The sequence below is a fragment of the Arachis ipaensis genome, chromosome B1 (genome assembly GCF_059453495.1).
Source record: "Arachis ipaensis isolate K30076 ecotype BB chromosome B1, ASM5945349v1, whole genome shotgun sequence".
In the NCBI taxonomy this organism is placed as follows: domain Eukaryota; kingdom Viridiplantae; phylum Streptophyta; class Magnoliopsida; order Fabales; family Fabaceae; genus Arachis; species Arachis ipaensis.
Genome location: NC_142436.1, coordinates 133512884 through 133533869, shown reverse-complemented (window position 1 = coordinate 133533869; position 20986 = coordinate 133512884). Strand labels below are relative to the sequence as shown.

General features: G+C 31.3%; 4 protein-coding genes across 5 annotated transcripts; 1 reads left to right on the top strand and 3 right to left on the bottom strand.

The window, feature by feature from the left end:
* Window positions 1-742: 742 nt before the first annotated feature.
* LOC107611712 (protein BREAKING OF ASYMMETRY IN THE STOMATAL LINEAGE) lies at window positions 743-3168 on the bottom strand. Its single transcript, XM_088503044.1, has 5 exons — window positions 3147-3168; window positions 2765-2785; window positions 1469-1839; window positions 1229-1353; window positions 743-851 (listed from the first exon to the last, which is right to left on the bottom strand). Exons 1-5 carry the CDS (start codon window positions 3166-3168, stop codon window positions 743-745), a joined length of 648 nt encoding a protein of 215 aa, XP_088359170.1.
* A 244-nt stretch (window positions 3169-3412) lies between these two features.
* On the top strand, window positions 3413-5314 carry LOC107634844 (isoaspartyl peptidase/L-asparaginase). The gene is made up of 4 exons (XM_016338256.3): window positions 3413-3661; window positions 3741-3974; window positions 4404-4490; window positions 4617-5314. Exons 1-4 carry the CDS (start codon window positions 3500-3502, stop codon window positions 5103-5105), a joined length of 972 nt encoding a protein of 323 aa, XP_016193742.1. The 5' UTR covers window positions 3413-3499; the 3' UTR covers window positions 5106-5314.
* A 1936-nt stretch (window positions 5315-7250) lies between these two features.
* Window positions 7251-11498, bottom strand: GAUT11 (galacturonosyltransferase 11). The gene is made up of 2 exons (XM_016338254.3): window positions 10915-11498; window positions 7251-9100 (listed from the first exon to the last, which is right to left on the bottom strand). The coding sequence occupies exons 1-2, from the start codon at window positions 11065-11067 to the stop codon at window positions 7646-7648; spliced, it is 1608 nt and encodes a 535-aa protein (XP_016193740.1). The 5' UTR covers window positions 11068-11498; the 3' UTR covers window positions 7251-7645.
* Window positions 11499-14016: 2518 nt separating this feature from the next.
* On the bottom strand, window positions 14017-15886 carry LOC107619355 (uncharacterized). Of its 2 annotated transcripts, none has more exons than XR_015899757.1 (2): window positions 15473-15886; window positions 14017-14789 (listed from the first exon to the last, which is right to left on the bottom strand). XR_015899757.1 is itself a non-coding variant. In XM_088499462.1 (2 exons), exons 1-2 carry the CDS (start codon window positions 15771-15773, stop codon window positions 14307-14309), a joined length of 588 nt encoding a protein of 195 aa, XP_088355588.1. In that variant the 5' UTR covers window positions 15774-15886; the 3' UTR covers window positions 14017-14306. The 2 variants fall into 2 exon arrangements, 1 of the variants encoding a protein (XP_088355588.1); XM_088499462.1 differs by having other exon boundaries at window positions 14017-14593.
* Window positions 15887-20986: the final 5100 nt, after the last annotated feature.

Genomic DNA, 20986 nt, shown 5'->3' with positions numbered 1-20986 from the left:
AGTGTGTTTTAGTTAAGAAAATAGTAGTGTCAAAACAATGTTTATTATAAAGAGTATAGATGTAGCGAGATTGATTTTAAAAAAATTAAATTATAATAGAAAATATTATATATATTAATTAATATATATAAAAACATGTGAGTGTTGGATAGGTTAAAATAAAGATTTCAATTAGCTTTGAATAATTGCTATGTAATAGGAGTTCTTTTTACATTTTACATACACCTATATAAGTTAAGAGAGTTTACAATTGATGGTATATAAAAAGATTGTTTTACACCTATAGCTGATTATTATCTATTTTTTATTATTCTCCAACTTTTCATATATTAACTATTTTTCGTTTTCATTTTGTTAAATAACATACGTAATTGTTTTTCGAATATTTTATGAAACATACTTGTAAAGAAACTTATAAATGGAAAGATAATAAGTTCCTCATATCGTTTTTATCATTTTACAATTTTTTTTATTCTAAGAAGTTCTATATTCAATAACAATATGAACAATATTTTATAAAGATGTATATATCTCATCATTCAAGCTGCATGATAGATATGCTAAAGTAAAAGTAAAAAAAAAAAGAAAAAAAACTTAACCAAACTCTTCGGTCTATTTGATAAACTTAATTCGTTATTTATGTTTTGACAAGAAGAAGAAATGGTAAATTATATTTCTAGCTTATTATTCACTAAACAGAAGCATTCATTTGTGAAAAAAATGGGAAAATCTGGAGTCATGATCAGAATCGACAGCACTGAAATGGAATAAATCGGATCTTTTGCTTCTTTTGACAAATATCTTCTGACTTAGGCATCTTTACAGGGCTTCCCATCCACTCCCAATTTAACCTGAAATTTTCCAAAACAAATAAGAGAATAACTTGAGAATTACTTTTGAATCATTGATAAACAACCCACCCATTTTCATATTGGAAAAGTCAAGAGAGCCAATAATTTTTGTGTTTTGTGGCCAACACTTAACCATCAAAAGAAAAGTGAATGATTTTTTACCATTAGATGTAGTCTCACACCATTAAAAACATTATTGATAGCTAATTGATGGTTACAAAATGTAAAAGTTGCTGACTCCCTAACACTCCTCTTTTATATTTTACCTACTATAATATTTTATGACACTATCTTATTTTACAATTTACATTATACAATACATTTTAAAATGAGCATAGTTAACATTTTTAAATATGGTAGCATATGCTTTTACTTACACAGGGAATGCAAAAGAACCATTACTGCCTTCAGATCGGTTAGAATCACTTAATTCAGGATACAATCTTCCAAACTCATCAATTCCTTCTCGGATTCGCTCTGTTTCCATCTCTTTTATCTCTTCCTACAAAGTAATAAAAGAAGATATAAATCAATAAGAAACTAATAGTTTGGTGATAATTATTCAACCTCTAAAGTCACCCTCACAAAATAATAGATCAAGGGTAATAAGATTGCACCTCTTTAAAGAATTCTGTACAATTTTGATATTGTTCATCATCATTTGATCTATTCCCATGCATCTGCTTATCAGTTTCTTCTTGTAGTTCTTCGTCATCGGCATAATTGGATTTGACTTCTTTAACAACATCAAATGATCCATCTTCTCCGAAGCAAAATACTATGTAATCTTCATCCATTGAGAGTGACCAATTTGAATCATTATACTGATTTCCAAGCTGAATCCCATCTTTGTCCTTCACCATTGGATCGTTTAGTTGTCCGGTTTTACTAAAATTTTCACTTTCATGCAATAAATTTCTATGTTGAATACTACTTTTTCTCATTGACACGTGAGGTAATGAAGCCATTTTATAGTCATCTATGAAAAGTTGATGAAAATAGTCACTTAATATTATAATAAACATTATGGTAACAAAGAAAGTAGCAGATTTTCATGATGTATGTTTACCTGTAGTGAAAAAACATGAAACTCTGCCGCTAACTCTACATGTTAGTGTCCACTGCATGTTGATGTTTATTTGATGCTGTTTGGAAGTAAAAGCAAGATGAAGATAAGAAGGAATTTAGCAATATTTGTTTCGTCGATGAAGAGAGAAATGGGCATTTTGAGTTGGAATTTAGAATATACAAGTGGAAATAGGTCAAATGAGTAGCACAGTTTGAAATTTAAATAATAATCAGTAGTGCATCAGTTATGGTAGTAGTAAATTATGGAAAAAGAAGTGAGAAATTAGTGGCCATTTAATTTAATTTAATTAATTCACAATGGTATCCTGCCCATAATTTTCCATCAACATATAAAACCAAAACCAGCTAGCTCCTCATGTAATTTGAAATTGATCATAATTACATGGATTCTGGATCTAAATTATCATCCTATATTTTAATTTTATTTTCATTTTTTTTATTTCTTTTCTATTACTACCTCCAAAAAAATAAAAATCATATTACAAATGTTTTTTCAACTATGTTAAGAGTGTAAAAAAATTAATTATTTATATAAAATATATATTAAAAAAATAAATTAAATAAATATGAATTTAGCAAACATATACTCTAAAAGTACATGATAAGACTATTATTAATAAAATATTTTAAATATTTTTATTTAATAAATAAAAAATAAATGTATTAAAATCTAATTTTTTTTGTATTTTTTAAAAAAATTTTTAATTAATTATCTTAATATGTATCTTAAGACCAAGTAGATAAATCTAGTAAATATTATATATAATAATTAATTTAGTAATTAGTTTTTTTATATAACATTTTTTATGTTTTTTCCGTCACATTATAACAAATGCTACTGAAGGCTCGTTTGAGAAGTTTTAAAAGTAATTTTTTTAAATTTTTAATTTATGAAAAATAATAGTATTAATGTCTAGTGCAATTTTTAAAACTAAATTATAGCTTTTTAAGAAGTTATTTAGGAATTTATAGAGAAATTAAAAAAATGACTTTTCTAATAATACTACTACTTTTTATCACATTTCTATAAAATAAGCACTTTTAAAATTAAAAATTTAAATACAAAATAACTTATTTATAAGCTACTTTTAATATAGTCATTTATTATCTAAATTATTTTCTCAAAAAGAGCTTAATTAAGCTCTTTATCCAAACTGAACTTATGTACTATCGGGTCTGATTTTCTTATTTTATCTTTTATTTTACCAATAATGAGTGTTAATATCATTAATGTGATAAAAATAAATAAGATGGACGCCCATTGATAAATTATAATATACTAGTAAATATATAAATTACTTCTATTATAGTGAAATAATTATATTGATAAATATTAATACTAGTGTCTTCTATTTACACATTTTTATTTTATATTTAGTACCTCTTCCTTATTTATTTATTTACAACAACTAATTCATTATAGATCTTTTTATTTATTTATAAAATATATAATAATAAATATAAAATGAGTTGATATTACAAATATTTTTTAAAAAATTTGTTGGCTTGGGAATCTCAACCGGGCACACATAACTAGATCTGGCTTGACTGGAGTCTCCATGGGTTGGGCTATAGCTGTGCATGGCGGCGCCGGCGACATCTCCCGTTCACTGCCACATGACCGCCGCCAGCCCCGTGAGGAAGCCCTCCGCCACTGCCTTCAAATTGGCGTCGAAGCTCTTGAATCCAATTTGCCTCCTTTGGACGTGGTTGAGCTCGTGGTACAGTAATAACTGTAACGGTATTCTCTTCACTTTCATCAAAGATTCTGTGATCTCATGCTTTTACTCTTCTGTATAGGTTCGTGAACTGGAGAATATTCCGCACTTCAATGCTGGTAGGGGTTCTGTGTTGACCTCCGAAGGCACAGTTGAAATGGAAGCTTCGATCATGGATGGCAACACTATGAGATGTGGTGCTGTTTCTGGTTTAACCACGGTTGTTAACGCCGTCTCTTTGGCTCGTCTTGTTATGGAGAAGACTCCTCATATATATCTTGCATTTGATGGAGCAGAGCAATTTGCAAGAGAACAAGTTAGGTCATCATTTGGTTGTTCTTTCTTTCTTTCTGCATCAACATTATTACTTTATTGAGTTAATACTCAAATTCATACATGGAAAATACTCAGATTCTCCAAATTAGTTTCCTAAAGATTTTGTTAATCATAATACAATTGTAAGTCAATTGGTGCTTTTATAAGTTAGATGATGATTTGTCTTGTGTCATGTGGCATGATGACATAGAATGCTACCACGTAACCATGTGTCACACAATGATTGGTCAACTAATTATAACCATGAACACGTCAACCAATTATTATGTGACACATGATGTTAACCTACTATGTCATCATCTAATTGTATGATTTAGAAGTTCAGATTTGAATGCATATGCTAGTAAATTGTTGTTTTGAGATGAATACTTGTAGCTTGTAGATACATCTTCATTGTCGAATATTTCAGGGTGTTGAGATAGTAGATTCAAGCCATTTCATTACTCCTGAAAATGTTGAGAGACTGAAGCTAGCAAAAGAAGCCAATAGGGTCCAGGTATTTGAATTTGCCTATGCTCTGTGCTTTTTAGGTGGGGTTATTAAGTATGCTGAATTTAAAGTCGAAAAGTAGCATATCTTATGTCACATTGATCACTTTAACTTTTTGTATTGATAACTTCAGATTGATTATAACGCCCAACCCATCCAAAATGATACTAAGAAGGAAAAGCCGTGTGCTAATGGCGATAGCCAAATTGGGACTGTCGGGTGTGTGGCTGTTGACAGTCATGGTAATCTAGCTTCTGCTACATCTACTGGAGGATTAGTGAACAAAATGTCTGGCAGAATCGGTGACACACCTGTCATAGGTGCCGGGACTTATGCCAATGAGCTTTGTGCAGTTTCAGCAACAGGCAAAGGTGAATCAATAATACGTGGGACAGTTGCAAGAGACGTGGCTGCCCTGATGGAGTTCAAAGGCCTCTCTCTCAAGGAAGCTGCTGATTGTGTTGTGCACGAGCGCACACCAAAGGGCACCGTTGGTTTGATTGCTGTGTCTGCTGCAGGAGAAGTTGTGATGTCTTTTAACACAACAGGCATGTTCCGTGGATTTGCTACCGAAGATGGCTACTCAGAGGTTGCTATTTGGTCTGATGCCCAAGTTGAGTAATCCTCATGTCTTTCCTGGTTTCAGAGCTTTATGTATCCTGACATCGGTAAATGTTTCTTACATGATTGATATCATAAGAAATTCTATCTCGAGTTACATAATGAAATACTATAGTTATGTTACGTGATCTATGATATAGTTTGTCCCGCATCTTGAATATGATCATATTCTATTATAATCCTGAGCTTTATGATGAAGTTCCTAGAAAATGAAGTTCCATTGCCGACTTCGTTGGCCTCATTTGTATGTGAAATATACAAATTTTATTGATTGTAATATATGGTAAATGATGGTTTTCCTTACGCTGTATGATCAAGAACCTTCTTAACTGAAAAATGACCAGTGACCCTAAATGGTGAATGCCACATTAGGATCAAAATTTTCTGCACCTACGTGTACATTACCCTTCATTATTAAAATCCATAGTTGTCTAAACCTGAACTGTTTAGGTTTGTTGACTTGCAAGTTGCAACCAAGATGCTTTTGTAGGTATTTAAAAAACGATACAATTGATGAACTAATGACTAACCAATCAGGCTTTTGACTTTTTGTACAGTTATTCAGAAGTAGAATAACAAGTTAAATTTGAGTGCATCATAAAATTTCTTTCGTATCAGGTTCAATGATGGATCCGAATGCGTATGGAGTTTCAATGATTGGGACAAATAGAAAGAATGTGAGTGATAAGGAAAAAAAATTCCAAGAATAAAAGACACAGCAGCAACGAAAAGATAAAGATAAAAAGAATTAGTTAACAGTAAAATTAGTCTTTGAAATATAGATCATTCTCCAAATTTATTTTTGAAAAATTGTATCAATCAAATTAGTCTTTTTAAAGATTACAAATTAATCATTTTTATCCTTCCGTCACTCAATTAATAGTTTTCATCAACGATTGATGATATAGAATGTTAACTGACAGTATACTTGATATATAGCATATTCGATTGGATGTTGAACAAATATGTTTTTGAAAATTTATCAATTTAGTCTATTTTTTCAATTATATAAAGTATAATGTTAATATAACCTAACGACATTAAATTAATAGATTTTTATAAATATATTTGTTTAGCATCCAATTGAATATATTAGGTATTATATATGATGTGAGTTAACATTTCATATTATCAATTGTTGACGAAACCTATTAATTGAGTGACTGAAGTACAAAAATGATTAATTTATAATTTTTGAAGGATCAATTTGATTGATAAAATCTTTTAAAAATGAATTTGAAAAACAAGTCAATAATTCGGAACTAATTTGACTATTAACTCTAAAAAGGATAGTTGGATAGTTATTTTTCTATTTACCTCCTGAGAACGTATCAGTGAGGAGGATGAGTTCCATGTATTGATTGTTGTGGTTGCCCCTCCGATGTGTCACAAAGCACAATAATTTTTTGTTAGATTGTTTTAACTTTTGTATACTTACAGGTTAGAATCACCATATAGCTATTTCAACACAAAATAGAATAAGAGAGGGCACAAAAGGATTAGAAGGGAGTAATTGTATGTTGTTAGAGCTAGTTAAAGTAGTTACATTGTTATAGAAGTGCAATAGGTAGTAGAGGAGTTAAGTGCGTGTGTCAAAATAAAAGGGATGGAGTTGGCATGTTGTATCTTGATTCTTGAGGATTCATTCTATCTGACTAGTAGTTTCTTGCACTCAAAATCAAGTAGAGTTCTACATTTATAAAGGTTTAACAATAGCATTAGTTAGTTCGCAAGATTTATTTTTTGTATCATAAAATTCATAACGTGTCTTTATTATAGTGTCTATTCTATGATGTAATTTGGCTACATTTTCAAGTTTTAGTAGTTTCTAAAAGGCCTTTAATAAGTGAAATTAAAATTAAAAGACTTCGTAGGGAACAAAATTAAATAGCTATTAGAGTCTAGTGTGACAATTTCAGTTCATCTTAGCACGCTGTTAACAATTCTATGATAAAAACAAGATTAGAGACTAACGTGAGTCTTGAACGCCAAATTGAATAAACTAAAACTTTAAGGATCAAATTGAGACACAAGTATAATTTCAAAGACCAATCTGAATATTAACTCGGCATTGAGTTATATATCATCATCAATAGGTTGCAGGATTCATCAAGTTACTGTAAGGATCTCATAAAGCATGAGGAGATGAGTAAAAAAATTGTTTCAATTCAATTACATCACTATTTGTCATTTGAAAGAGGTGATAAAATAAATTATTACAAGAATTACTAACGAACAAATCATTCTACTACTTGCAGAAGGGGAAAAGAAAGCCCCCACTAACCAAAAAAATGTATTCTCCCACATCTCTTCCCCTATGACATATGAACTTTCTAGTGTATAAGAAATCATTTTTGTTCTCTTTCAATGTCAAGACTGATAGCAGGGGGATGAAGGTAAAGAAAAATAAAAAATAATAAGAAAAAATCCTAGCAAAGTCAAAATTTCCTACTTCTGGCTCTACAGTAAGGAAACCACAGATCAATGAGTTCAAAATATCTGGGGTTGCAGAATTCCATAAGCATAGAGAAGTAGTGCATTTCAACTTGTGGCACAGTCTTGCAGATAAGGGTGACTTTGATTTATGTACTTGTCCCATAGTGGCTTATACCTGCCTATAGCAAACTTCAGCCATGGCTTCATGTTCCCGTTGAAGTGAATGACCGCCGCACTTTCAATCAGGCGGTTATCAATATTAAGGTCATAACCCAATCCTAAAACATGCCATCTTCTGTCAAGTGGCTCTGTCAGACCATAAAAACATAGAAGACCAGGAGGAAGAGTCCCAAGCTTCCAGAGTGTCCCATCAGCGTTCTGCTCTTGCCAGTAATGATATTTGGCGGTCGCATTCGCCTTCCTCCATGCAACCAAGTCAAAAATGTTCATACCGAATGCCCATGCACATGCCTGAGGGTCAAACTTTGAGCTTATAATTGAGTTTGAGAAGTTGAGATATTTGTAGTACCGATGAAATGCTTCAAGGCAAGTTTCCACTGCACCATTTACATTGCCATGCAGATCCAGTGAGAAAAGCTGAGTCAGGTCCTTCTGTACAACAACATCATCATCCAAGAAAACAACCTTCTCAAGTTGTGGATAAATCTCGGGGATGTAAAACCGAAGATGATTCAATAAAGACAAAAATTTGGGATTCCGCATTTTCGGTTCGACATTTGCATCCTGATATAGCCCAAAATAAAAGGTTTTTGAGTCTGGATTCAGGAGCTGCTTGACAATAGGAGAATAACTTGCATTCAACCAGTGAAACTCCTCAATATTCTGTACCTCTATGGTGGCCCCTTTAAAGTCGTTACTGAGGAACCATGTTTGCATTGCTCCATAATTCACTCCATCAGTGACTATGTGAAAGACTAACTGCTTTGGATGGTCAGCATTGGAGACAGTTGAATTAACAACTACTGAGGTTGCCAGTACATTATCTGAAAATATGCAGAAATGATAGAGATTGTTGTCCACAAGCCGCTGCGAGTTTTTCTTCTCATCTGAGAGTGCTTTCAGAGATGGCTTCTTTAGCCAATCAGACATGAGTTTCACATTTAAGCAATGAAGACTCTTCGGTAACCCCTCGGCTGCTATTTGACCAAACACGGTACTTTGAACCGTGGCTGCATTGGCACGCTCTTCAAGAGCTTGAATATGCGATTTCATAGTCACTATTGTGGTTGCAATGTCATAATGAATGTCTTGTGCCTTAAAAATTAGAGAAGAAAGGCTTTTAATAATTGGCTCTGCTTCCTCCAGTGTTACGGGCTCCCCTGTCATCGCAGCTTTCGAAAGCAAAAGTTGGCAACCTCTGATCTTTGCGCTAAGCTGCCAAGCAAGGTGAAGATTGTTGTGCTCTTTGGCAATAACTACATAAGCCTTGGCAAGAATCATTTGTTGTGTTAACTGTCGTGAAAATGATTTTACACTTAAAATTTCTTCAGTAAAATTCAAACTCTCCTTAGCAAAATGTTCAAGTCTAGCATTTCTCTCCTGCAAAGGAAAATCACCTGCCTTATAAGTACTAGAAGTTGGAGAATAATAAACTACTTGGAAGAAATACCACTATCAACTAAGCATTAACAACAGTCATTCACACATCCCATACTTTTTCACTCCATGTGTTATTAACACATACTTTGAACATGTTTATTAGTTCATATTGGTGACAGTCAACTTTAGCTTTTGATATCATCCAGAATCTTGAGTCCGCCACTTTAGGTTTTGATATCATGGTTTCAGATATTTTCCTAAGTGTTGGATCCTTAGAGTGGATTTTATGTATCAACAATTGAAAGCGGAATGATGTGCAAGTAAAGACAGAACAGTTTCCAAACCTAATAATTAGTTCATGTTTTAGATTCTAATACTAATCACCAAATGATACCAGTCAACAAAATATGTTCTTTGGACTCTTTCCCTTCAGGCCGATACTAAATATATTTTCAAAAAATGAAAAAAAAAAGTTTCCTATCCTTGTCACTGACCTTTTCCATGCAAAATCTATTATTACTTTATTAGCTTCTTCAATCTAACTCAATCATTTTTTATCTACCTAACACCTTTTCCTCAATAGGAACCAAACACAGTCCAATGTAGCCAAATTACAAATGAAACCTTTGATAACATGATAACCGAAGACACTTTGGAACATAGAAACAAATTCCAACAATATGAATACAGCCTCAGATAATTTCCCATAGTTCATCCAGCAACAGAAATTACAATCTTGACCAAACATGCAAAAATTGTATAGGTAATGGTAATGTTGTGATGCCAGCCCAAAAGGAAAATGCATTATTAAAATAAGGAACTAATCATCGGTTGCCTTCTTTCTGGTTTATGCAGGATAACCCTCAGGATGCCAGACTATTGCCTCAGCATCAACCATGAGATTAAATTGCATCAGTATTCACAGCAAATAACCAAGATATTTCAGTTTTGGCTATTTAGTAGAGTATGCTAAATAATTGTGGTGAAACACACAAATCAATTAGCCATGTAAAACTGTTCTATTGATATCCCAGTACCGGAGAAGTTTCAAGTATACAGATATATAGAAATAATGAGGAAATGCATTGTCCTTCAAAAAATAAAAAAGTATTGAAACATTTACTATTGAATCTAGGATGAAATGAGATTGAAAAAACTATACTTTCTAATTGTAAGCTCGAAAATAGTGCACAAAACAACAACATTTTATACCACTCATTAAAATACAACTAACATGTCAAGGCTTCATTGTTATTGAAAAAGAGCAATTAGAAGAAGAGAAGGGCGGATAAATACAAGCATCATGATAAAACAGTTCAGTCCAAGGATACTACTTTCGCGTGTGAAACAAGAGAGGAAGATAGTATTGAAATTCAAGATAACACTGATCCACATTGAAAACACTTCAATCTCAGCTGTATATTTTAAAGTAACTGACAACTCGATTCACTTTAGGATATTTTCAATAAATATCAATTGCTTTCTTCCTATTCCAATGCTAGCTATCAGATTGAGGCAGCTAACAAACACAAAAAACGTTAAGACAAATTGATCTAAACCACAGTTCATTGACAGTGAGCAAAAATGTGATGAACTCAATTACAGTAGTTGAAATGCAAAGAGAACACCACAATAACACATCGACATAACTACCCATCAGATTAACAAAACCGATTCAAACAGCATTGAAACTAAGCTCCAAGCAGAAATCCCATCACAATCAAACTCTAAAAAATAAAAAATTGATCACCAAAAACACAACAAACAATGAGACAAATGATCAAACAGAAGATATGCATCGTAATTTTTCTTACCAGCAAGGGGTACTCGTCCCGATCTTCATTCTGATTATGATGCACAACGAACAAGACTAACCCTACAACAGAGGACAAACCAAGGAGAACCCAGATCCAATAAGAGAACCTCCGTCGAACCGGGCGCCGAAAATCGGCGGCCCGTCGCCGCATCTTTCGGCGGTTGCGTCCACAATTCAGAGCCGAATCGAGGATTCAGAGCGACTCATGTGTTCGATTCGATCGAGAATCCATAAAAATCGATCCTTTTGAGGCACTAATAGCAAGGGAGCTTGTGATTGATGGTGCCAATAATTAAAGGGGCCCCCTTTGTTGAGTGCTTGTGAAGTGAAGACAAAAAGAATCTACGTAACATGCAGTTGCTGCATTCGGAGTGAGTGAGGATTGTTGCAATCTGAGATTTTGAAAAAGCTGATTGGAAAATGTTGATCTGTTCTTCTATGATGAGGATTTTAGTGACAGTAAGATGGAGTCGGAGAATAAGAGTTAAAGACCGACAAATAATGGTAAATTACAATGTGAGATTTTAGATTAAGAAACTAAAAATGAACTCAACTGAATTTTTAGGAAAAGAAAAATAGTGTGTATGCTGGTGGAAATGGATCCTTTTCATTTTTTTTAATATTTGAGAGAATAAAGTGTGATCTCTCATCTTTAAATAGGAGAGAGAACAATGAAAAATGAGATTCTACACTGAATATTATCAATTTTTTTTTACTGGAGAGGATCCACTCCCTTATGCTAATTAACTGATTTAGTTCAATAAATGAGATTTGAAAAAGTTTATTTTTTAATAATTACTCAAGTGTGATCTCTCATCTTTAAATAGGAGAGAGAACAATGAAAAATGAGATTCTACACTGAATATTATCTAATTTTTTTTCGTTGGAGAGGATCCACTCCCTTATGCTAATTAACTGATTTAGTTCAATAAATGAGATTTGAAAAAGTTTATTTTTTAATAATTACTCAAATCGGTTTTGAAGTTTTTAATGTTAGAGAGTTAGTATTTTAAATTTTAAAATACATAATATAGTCTCTTAAATTTATTTATGTTAGATAATATAATTTTTTTAATAATTTTTATTTAATTAAAATTATTATTTTAGAATTTTTAAAATTTTTAAGATTATTTTAATTTTTTTTAATTTTTTAAATACTATTTTACTCTTCGAATTAAATTAAAAAAATTATATTATTTACTAAAAATAAATATTATGAATTATTTTGTATATTTTAAAATTTAAAAGAATAAAATATCTAACATTAAAAATGTGAGAGATTGATTTAGATAATTATTTTTTATTTTTTTTTACCGAAAAACTGTATTATAGTACATGCAATTTATTTGATGTAAGAATACAGAAAAAATAATTATTTTAGTGTTAACTCATATTTTAATTATGTTTTGATTTCCTAATAAAGAAAATTTTAAATTTTTATTTTATTCATGTTTATAAAATATAAACGTACATTTAAAATTTTATTCACTTAAAAATTCAAAAATGTAAATTAAAAAAAGTAATTGACAATCTTAATTCATTTTTTTAATTATTTTTTAAAATTTAATTTTCATACATTGTGAGTATAAAATATATTTATACATGTATTTAATTATATAATGTTATGTCAGCAAAAAAATATCTTTTATCTTAATTATTTGAATCGTAATTAAAAAAACAGATCTAATTGAATATAATAAATTAATAAAAATATAATATCTTTTTATTTATTTAATGAAGAGTATTTAAAGATGAACTATTTTCTAATTTTTATATAAAATAAAGGTAGAGAGAAAATAAACACTACACCCAATTACAGTTAATTTTCTGCCAAACAGAATAACATCTTCATCAAACTTATATTACAAAAAATAATTTTTAAACATTTAATTTATTCTACTATATTAATATTTACTTTATGAATATTAGATTTTGGTGTAGGCGTGTAGCTCTTATTTTGACAAACAAATTCCTCTTATTTCACCATTTTACAGAACAAAGCACAAATAATACTGAAAACTGTTTTTCATTAGCCTACCAAGTTAATTTCCCTCGCACCTTTTCAATTTTCATTCATTTAATGCCTGAATCTTACACATCAAGTAACATGTTTCATTAATAATCACATTAATTAACTATATATATATATATATATATATATATATATATATATATATATATATATATATATTATTTTATTGAGTTTAATTTTAATACATTGACATTGTAAAACGTTTTTATACTGGTGCAATTATATTTATTATTTTAGATAACCATTTAGACATTTACGTGGTCAATGCAAAAGGTAATTATTATTACTATGTATTACGTAATTAGATGTATGTGTAAAATTACTTTACGCACAATGTATTAAAATTAAATGGATCCCGCTAGGGAGATAATGGACTATTTGTACAATGTGTACAATAGGTTATTGAGTTACAAAATGAACATCATCCATACTATCTAGAATAACCATCCGAGTACTAGGAATAATAAACATTTCCCAAAAACTTAAACTGACGCTCTAATACCATGTCATGATACCACTCATCCCAAAAGTTTCAGCTGATAGGAAAAGGTAACACTAATGGTTATATTTCTAATACTCCATAAACCTTTATTGTACATATTGTACAAATATTCCATTGGCTCATCATACTTTCTCAAATTAAATTTTATTTTATTTAAGCCAAAAGCCAAAAATTTTTATGGCGTTTGGTAGAAATTAGGGGTGCACATGGGCCGGGTAAAGCCAGGTTTGATGTGACCCAGACCCGACCCGAAATATACATCGGGTCTATTTATTAGACCTGAACCCAACCCTAGACCCGATGAAACCAATACACTTTCGGGCCACAATTATACCGGGTGAAAACCGGGCCGTTAACATTACATTACATTGATACCTTCTTGTAAGCTAGCATGTAAAAATATCCAAATTTTCAAGACTCCAACTATTATTTAACATGGTAAAATTCACTTAGAAAAATATAACAAGAACCAATCTTTCTTTAAAATTAAAGCATAACCACAATCAATACTAAAGCAAAACCACAATCAATACTAATATTGTCTAATAATACCAAATATTTAAATAATACAAATAACACAATATTATGCATTAGTTTAAAGTCTTATGCATTCTAAACATAAAACATTAACTTATAGTCTTATAATGACTAATAAAACAAAATATTAAGGTTTACAATACTTAAATTCCACATAAGAATAGTCATTATCCATCACTAATAACACAAAATATTAATTGTGTATGATGACTGGGCCACCGGGCCGACTTCGGGTGACCCGAGTTATGGCCCGGATCCGACCCGAAATAATGACCAGGTCTATTTTTGAGACCCTTACCTAGCCCTAAACCCGATGAAATCACACCAAATTAGCCCCTAAAGTATTCGAGACCGGGCCGGACCAAATCTGTGCACCCCTAGTAGAAATTAAATAGCCTCCAAGTTTCTTAATCTTCCTTCTCACAGCAATGGTCATGCAAGGTGAGTTCTGCTTCAAGCAATACTCAACAACCTCAATCTCGTCCTCATCCGCAGCCTCCTCTTCGCCATCAGCTACCGCATTAATGATCGCTTCCTTTGTCCGAGGACCAACAGCGACACGCTTTGTTGCTTCGCTTCTTGCATTATGGTAGGGGAGTGGATCCTCTCAAGTGAAAAAAAAAATAGATAGTATCTAGTGTAGAATCTCACTTTTCATTGTTTTTTCTCTTCTATTTAATTTTAGTCCCACTTATAAAATTAAAGGTGAGAGATCACACTTTATTCTTTCAAGTGTTAAAAAAAATAGAGAGGATCCAGCGCCCTTTTCTTCTTCTTCAAGCATTACTACACTTACTTGCACCTCAAGAAGAGGAATACATGTTACATAAGCAGAACAATGTTCCATTTCCTAGGAATCAATGAAATTACTTTTTAATTTGAAATTTACTCCGGGTTTCTTTATTTCGCGTATGTTTTTTATTTTAAGCAGAAGTTGATAAGCCTTTAAATTAAACTTTCTTTCATTAGAATCTGTCTATCAAATCATCAAATCAATAAAAAGAAACAAAAAAAGTGTAATAATATTATATATTGGCATGGATATAAATCCATTACTTGTAACTACTTAAGAAAACTCATTATCTTATGTATGTCTAAGATAAGAGATTAATTTAATATTTCATTAATATTAGATGATTGGGTAAAATATTTTTTTTGATATCATAACATATAACTGAATAAAAAAATATTTAGAAGAAAATAAAAAATTAATTCAAAACATATTAAAATTATCTTATTTTACATTCTTTAATATTGCTGAAATAATTGGATAATTTTGGATTGTTGTATTTTATTATTGAATTAAATGTTTGATTATTTGTAAATAAATAAGATCTAATTAGTATGTTGTTGGCAGGACGGTTAGAATTATCTATATTATTAGCATAGATATAAATCTATTACTTCATACTTAAGAAAACTCATAATTCGCAATAACACATAATGGAATCTTTGTAAATATATAATAACATTTGTGATTCTCACCTTCTCTACTAGTGGGTTTGGCTACATGAACAAGAACAACATTGTCTTGTCTCTGAATAGTGCGAGAGAGTGCCCAATCTAGAGCACCCTTAGCTTCAAAGCTAGAATCCATAACCACCATAACCTGGTTGTTGCCGCCAGTTTCAACACCACTTTCATCAGCCTTGTCTCTAGAAGATTCATGCACATCGTTGCTCGAAAACTCTGCTCTAGAAGAAGAAGAAGCTCTTACGTGAGGGGTCGCGTTACCAAAGCACAAACCTCGCAACCTCAGTCGTGGCCTGCTTCTTCCTAGTCCCATTTTTTTTCTTTCAAATTGTAAGGAATCAATATGAAGTTATGAACAATGGAACTGTTACTATACTATATAGTATGAGCTAATAATATATAGTGTGTTCATTTGGGAACATAAAATTGAACAATGCCAGCTTCAATATTCAATGTGACACTTGACTTTGATATTTATTTATTTGTCTTTTGGTCACGATCCAACTTCTCAAAGGGACATTTAATGATTTATTTGTTTGTTTATGTGTGATTTTCTTAGTTGGGGGGCCAGTTCTGTATGAACGTGGTGGGAGTCATGAAGATCTTGGATTGCTGAACAAGAGTTGACAATGTTAACATTAATTTTTTAAGAGGAATACTAGGTAGACAATGACTTTGTTGAACAACATGAATAATGGGTCTTAAAAATTAGTCCAATTACACTAATAACTCAGTTCACCTCGTCCCCCACCTCCCCTCACTCAAATTCTAATTTTAATTATTCTAATTACTAACATCATAATTATTCTCCTCACAGCCGACGGTCCTCCTGTCCTGATCATTCTGAATACAGAATTAATTAATATTAATTCATGATAAAATAAATGTTAATTGTTTAATTTTTTGGGTTTAAAATATATTTCAATAAAATGTCAAAGGAAATTTTTTTAATTTTATTTTAGTTATGAAATCGGTTTGAGTTGATTATTAATATTTCACCAGTCCTAATTTTATGTATTTGTATTTCATTTGAGTTAATTTGAAATGATATCATGTTTGGATTTGTAAGATACTTTCATGCAATTTTGAGATGGACTTTTGTGTTGAAGTAACTATGGAAGAAAAAATTTTGGGTTTATGGTTCTAGAATTCAATGGGCAATTATTCGCTTGTGTTCTTCTAATGTTACAAAACCTGCCTGTATATAAAGTTTTTGAACTGGTTTGGGGTTATTTGATATCTTTTTAATAACAGTTAATAGTGTAATATGCATTTTCTATACATAATTACTATCTTATTTTGTTACTTGGTTGACCATGGATGTTCTATTTTGAATAAGATATATTAAGATCATTCTGAATATAAAATTAATTAACATTAATCCATGGTAAAGTAAATGTTAGTTATTTAATTTTTTTAGTTCGGAATATATTTCAAGAAAATAACAAAGGGCCATTTTTAATTTTATTTTAGGTATGAAATCGGTTTGAGTTGATTAACAATATTCCAGCAGTCTTAATTTTTATGTATTTGTATTTCATTTGAGTTAATTTGAAATGATATTTGTTAGGGATGTTTGATTTTGTAAGACATTTTGATGCAATTCTGAGACGGACTTTTGTGTTAAAGTAACTCGTGACGTATTACTTCGGTTCTGAATTTTATGGCAAAAAAAATTTGTGTATATGATTCTGAAATTCAGTTTGTCTTATTCGTTTGTGTTTTTTCATCACCCTCACAATGAAAATACTATACAGATATGCTTCGGACAATGAGAGTGGAGATTATGGAGGATATTATCATGGGAGAACACAATTGATCCATTGAAAATGTGCGAACTTTGTTGGACTGAAATGAAGAACATGTATGCCACAACCGTACAAAGAAATAAGAAAAAGGAGGTTAAATCACCTCTCACAGCACCAAGCACTAGGACATTGATGAACTTGTGAGGAAGAACCGGAATCAGAGAAAGCAATAGATGTACCTAGAGCCCGTTTGGAAAGTAACAGAAGCTATTTTTTTTTTACTTTTAAATTATGAAAAGTCACAATAAAAAAAGCTAAAAAATAGCAACAAAATATATATTGACACATTTCATATTCATTTTTTATTTTCACCTACCATATCATGCACAATAAAATAACAAATACTAACTATACAATAATTTCTTTTGCATTGCCATCAAGATTATTGTGAATTAGAATTTTAATATTCATTCTCTTTAAAAAATTGTATTTTTTGAGTTATTTATCCAAACACTACAACTTTAAAATAAGTACTTTTATAACTAAAAATCAACACAAAATAACTTATTTATAAGTTGCTATTAATAAAAGTCCTTCTACTTTAAACTCTTTTTCCAAAAGAGCTTATTTAAGTTGTTAACCCAAATTGGACCTTAGTCTTAAAACCACAAATATATTTTTCACATTGTTTACGTGTTTTCGTGGTGGAATTTTGTTACAACAGAAAGGATAAATTTCCATGGTGAATAACATTTTTAGTTCTCTAACTACTTTGATTCTGTTTCAAGATATTAGCGAAGCATAAAAGCTATTAGTTAAGAATAACCATTCGGGTACCAATAAAAATAACCATTCGCTATCATATGGAATCGAACATCCCGCCTCTATTATTTGTTACTATTTACACACTACACCAAGACTCTTCTAAATAACCATTTGAGTGACAATAGAGATAACCATCTGTTAGCCTATAGAATCGAACATCCAGCCTTTATTACTTGTAACTGGCCACATACTCTACACCAAGACTATAACGAATAACCATCTGGGTACCAATAAAAATAACAATCCGCTATCCTATTGAATCGAACATCCATATTAAAATACTTGCAACTGATCACACACACTACACCCAGATTATTCGAAATAACCATCTGGGTAACAAAAGAAATAACCATTCGCTTTTCTATTAAATCGAACATCCAATTTATAATACTTTTAACGAATCACACACACTACACCCAAACTATTTAAAATAACCATCTGGGTAACAATAGAAATAAACATCCACTATTCTATTAAATCGAATATCCAATTTAACATAATTGTAACTAATTATACACACCACACCAAGGCCATTACAAAATAACCATCTAGGTACCAATAGAAATAACCATCCGCTACGCTATTGAATCGAAACTGACTTTCTTTGTATATGTTGCATAAAAATCCTACGCCAGCTTCAAATGCTCAAATTGCATCCAAACTCTTGGTATTTCGTCTTCGGCAAGGCAACTATGATCCGATAACTGCGAATCAGTTCAAAACAGACATCATTCGATGAACATGAGGATTAATGGTCGATTCAATTATGCGGTTTACGAAAAAATAGCAATATACTAGAGACCAAACCTCATCAACAAGATCCGTGTCATCACTTCCAGTAATGTCCGTACATTCTATGACCTATAATCAAACATACACAAACTAATTAGATACCGTACTATTAAACAAGTTTCAACTAAAAAGATTTTATTAATACTTTTTTTCAAAAATATCATTAAAAATTTATTACTATACATAACTTACAAGAAATAATAACAATGAAAAGTGTGCTCATAAAAAATCTCACCTAATTAGTTAGGCTTATATTAAGTATTTATATAGAGCATGCATGGATCTGCCACAACTGAATCGCACCTACACAACCTAAAACCAAGTCCATTTCTATGCTTGAAAAAATCAAAAAGCTCATTATTTCTTCTTGGATGTGAATGATACACTCCCGTTCTCCATTTTCATTTCTTCAATTCCTTCCTTGCCAATCCTCTCTTATTTCTTCTTCTTCTTATTTGTTTATTAATTAATTTATTTTTTTATAGTAGTAATCAGTGTTGTATGTCTTGTGCACTTGCTAATTGGAATTTTGGGGCCTTTGAGTACTATATTGTATGTTATGCACAACTGTACATATATTTTCTAGCAATATTATATAGCGTGAAAAAATAAAAAAGAATGCAAAAACAAAAAACACATTTAGTGAGCATCCAAAATGAACAGCATCTCCACTTAGAGCATATATTTCCATCTATTAAGTGAGTTGTGACTAAATTTGTTTGTGCATGCATGGCATGGAAGCATAAGGATGGAAATTTAAAATTATCTAATGATAACCATGTGGAATGTTTAAAATATACATGAATAGGTAATTTCATTCAATTCACTTAACATGATATGCACTTCTTAAATTACACTAATCAAATGACCAAATTTAAAATTTTAAACCAATTTAGTGTTTAAACAAAACTAATAATCAAGTGCCTTATCAAAACTCAATCTAAACATCATTAAAAATAGCATAACATTACACAATTCTAAATTATAATGTCTAAAAATAACAAAATTTAAGACAAATGCTGGCCAAACATAAGAATTAAACAAAAAATTTCACTCAGGCATTTCATCGAGCATATGGTATGCACAATATGTAAACAGAGATTTTAAACTCAATTTAAGCAGCAATCAATCCAGAAAAATTAGCTATCAAACATTTTAGAATCCAAAAAGTATCAATCTATTAATCTAAGTCTAATCTAAACACTAAAAGCAGAATTAAAAATTAGTTAAAATAAATAAACGAAAGAACACGGACAGGAGGAAGCGTGGAACCTGCGTTAGTGAAAGGAAAAGAATGGAAAGAGAGGGGTAGCAAACGCGCGGTGTTGCAGCGGCACAGAGCTCAGCCGCTGCTGGGTTGCACTGGGGTTTCTCGCCAGGGTTGGGCTTTGCACAGAGAATAGGGGTAGCGTACAGGGGATTGAGGAGAAATGGAGAAAGAGAAAAGAAAAAGAGAAGAAAGGGAAGAGAGATGGAGTAGGCAACGGTGGTCGCCGGTGATGATGGCGATGGTGTCGGACGGAGGGTTGTGGCTGATCGAGTTGAGAGTGCAGAAGAGAAAAGGGTCAAGCGAGAGGAAGATAAGATGAGAGGCTAGTTGCAGAGCTTCAATTCACCAATGTGAAAATCCTTATTTTTTTAATTTAAAAAATGATTATTATTATTAGAATTTAATTAATCAAACCATTAATTATATTTAGGATTAATTTACTTTTTTAACCCCATTGTTTACATTATTGTTTACTAATGTTATTGTTTACCTATACTTTTCCATTCTTTAATAGATTACACACGTATGGAGGAATAATTCTGAGGGAATGCACCACAATTAGAATAATCAAAGAAAATTAAGAAAACACACCAATGAAATGCGGAGATAACGTTAATTAGAATTTGAAGACATCAACGAAACATGGGCACACGTATTGATGTAATCTCGACAAGTATAATTGATAAATAATTATAACTTAAATTATTTAAGAATAAGTCCGGTATTATGGATACTGGTGACACTTTAACCCGCCAATGACATGGTAACACGTGGTCCAAAGGACTCTCCATGTAAGAAGGTAACGACGTCGCTGAGGAATCCTATAACAATCCTTTAAAAGAGGGTTGTTAGACAGTGGAATTCCAACGTGGCATCCACCAGATTAATTCC

Coding starts and splice junctions, on each gene's coding strand:
- LOC107611712 (XM_088503044.1), bottom strand. CDS start 3,168: ATGATATTAACACTCATTATTG. Junction 1,840..2,764: donor CTTCAGTAGCATTTGTTATA/ATGTGACGGAAA, acceptor ATTTTCATCAAC/TTTTCATAGATGACTATAAA. Junction 852..1,228: donor GGTTCTTTTGCATTCCCTGT/GTAAGTAAAAGC, acceptor GGAAAATTTCAG/GTTAAATTGGGAGTGGATGG.
- LOC107634844 (XM_016338256.3), top strand. CDS start 3,500: ATGGGTTGGGCTATAGCTGTGCATGGCGGCGCCGGCGACATCTCCCGT. Junction 3,975..4,403: donor AGCAATTTGCAAGAGAACAA/GTTAGGTCATCA, acceptor CGAATATTTCAG/GGTGTTGAGATAGTAGATTC. Junction 4,491..4,616: donor AAGAAGCCAATAGGGTCCAG/GTATTTGAATTT, acceptor TGATAACTTCAG/ATTGATTATAACGCCCAACC.
- GAUT11 (XM_016338254.3), bottom strand. CDS start 11,067: ATGCGGCGACGGGCCGCCGATTTTCGGCGCCCGGTTCGACGGAGGTTC. Junction 9,101..10,914: donor GGGACGAGTACCCCTTGCTG/GTAAGAAAAATT, acceptor TTTCCTTTGCAG/GAGAGAAATGCTAGACTTGA.
- LOC107619355 (XM_088499462.1), bottom strand. CDS start 15,773: ATGGGACTAGGAAGAAGCAGGCCACGACTGAGGTTGCGAGGTTTGTGC. Junction 14,594..15,472: donor CAAACCCACTAGTAGAGAAG/GTGAGAATCACA, acceptor TTTTCACTTGAG/AGGATCCACTCCCCTACCAT.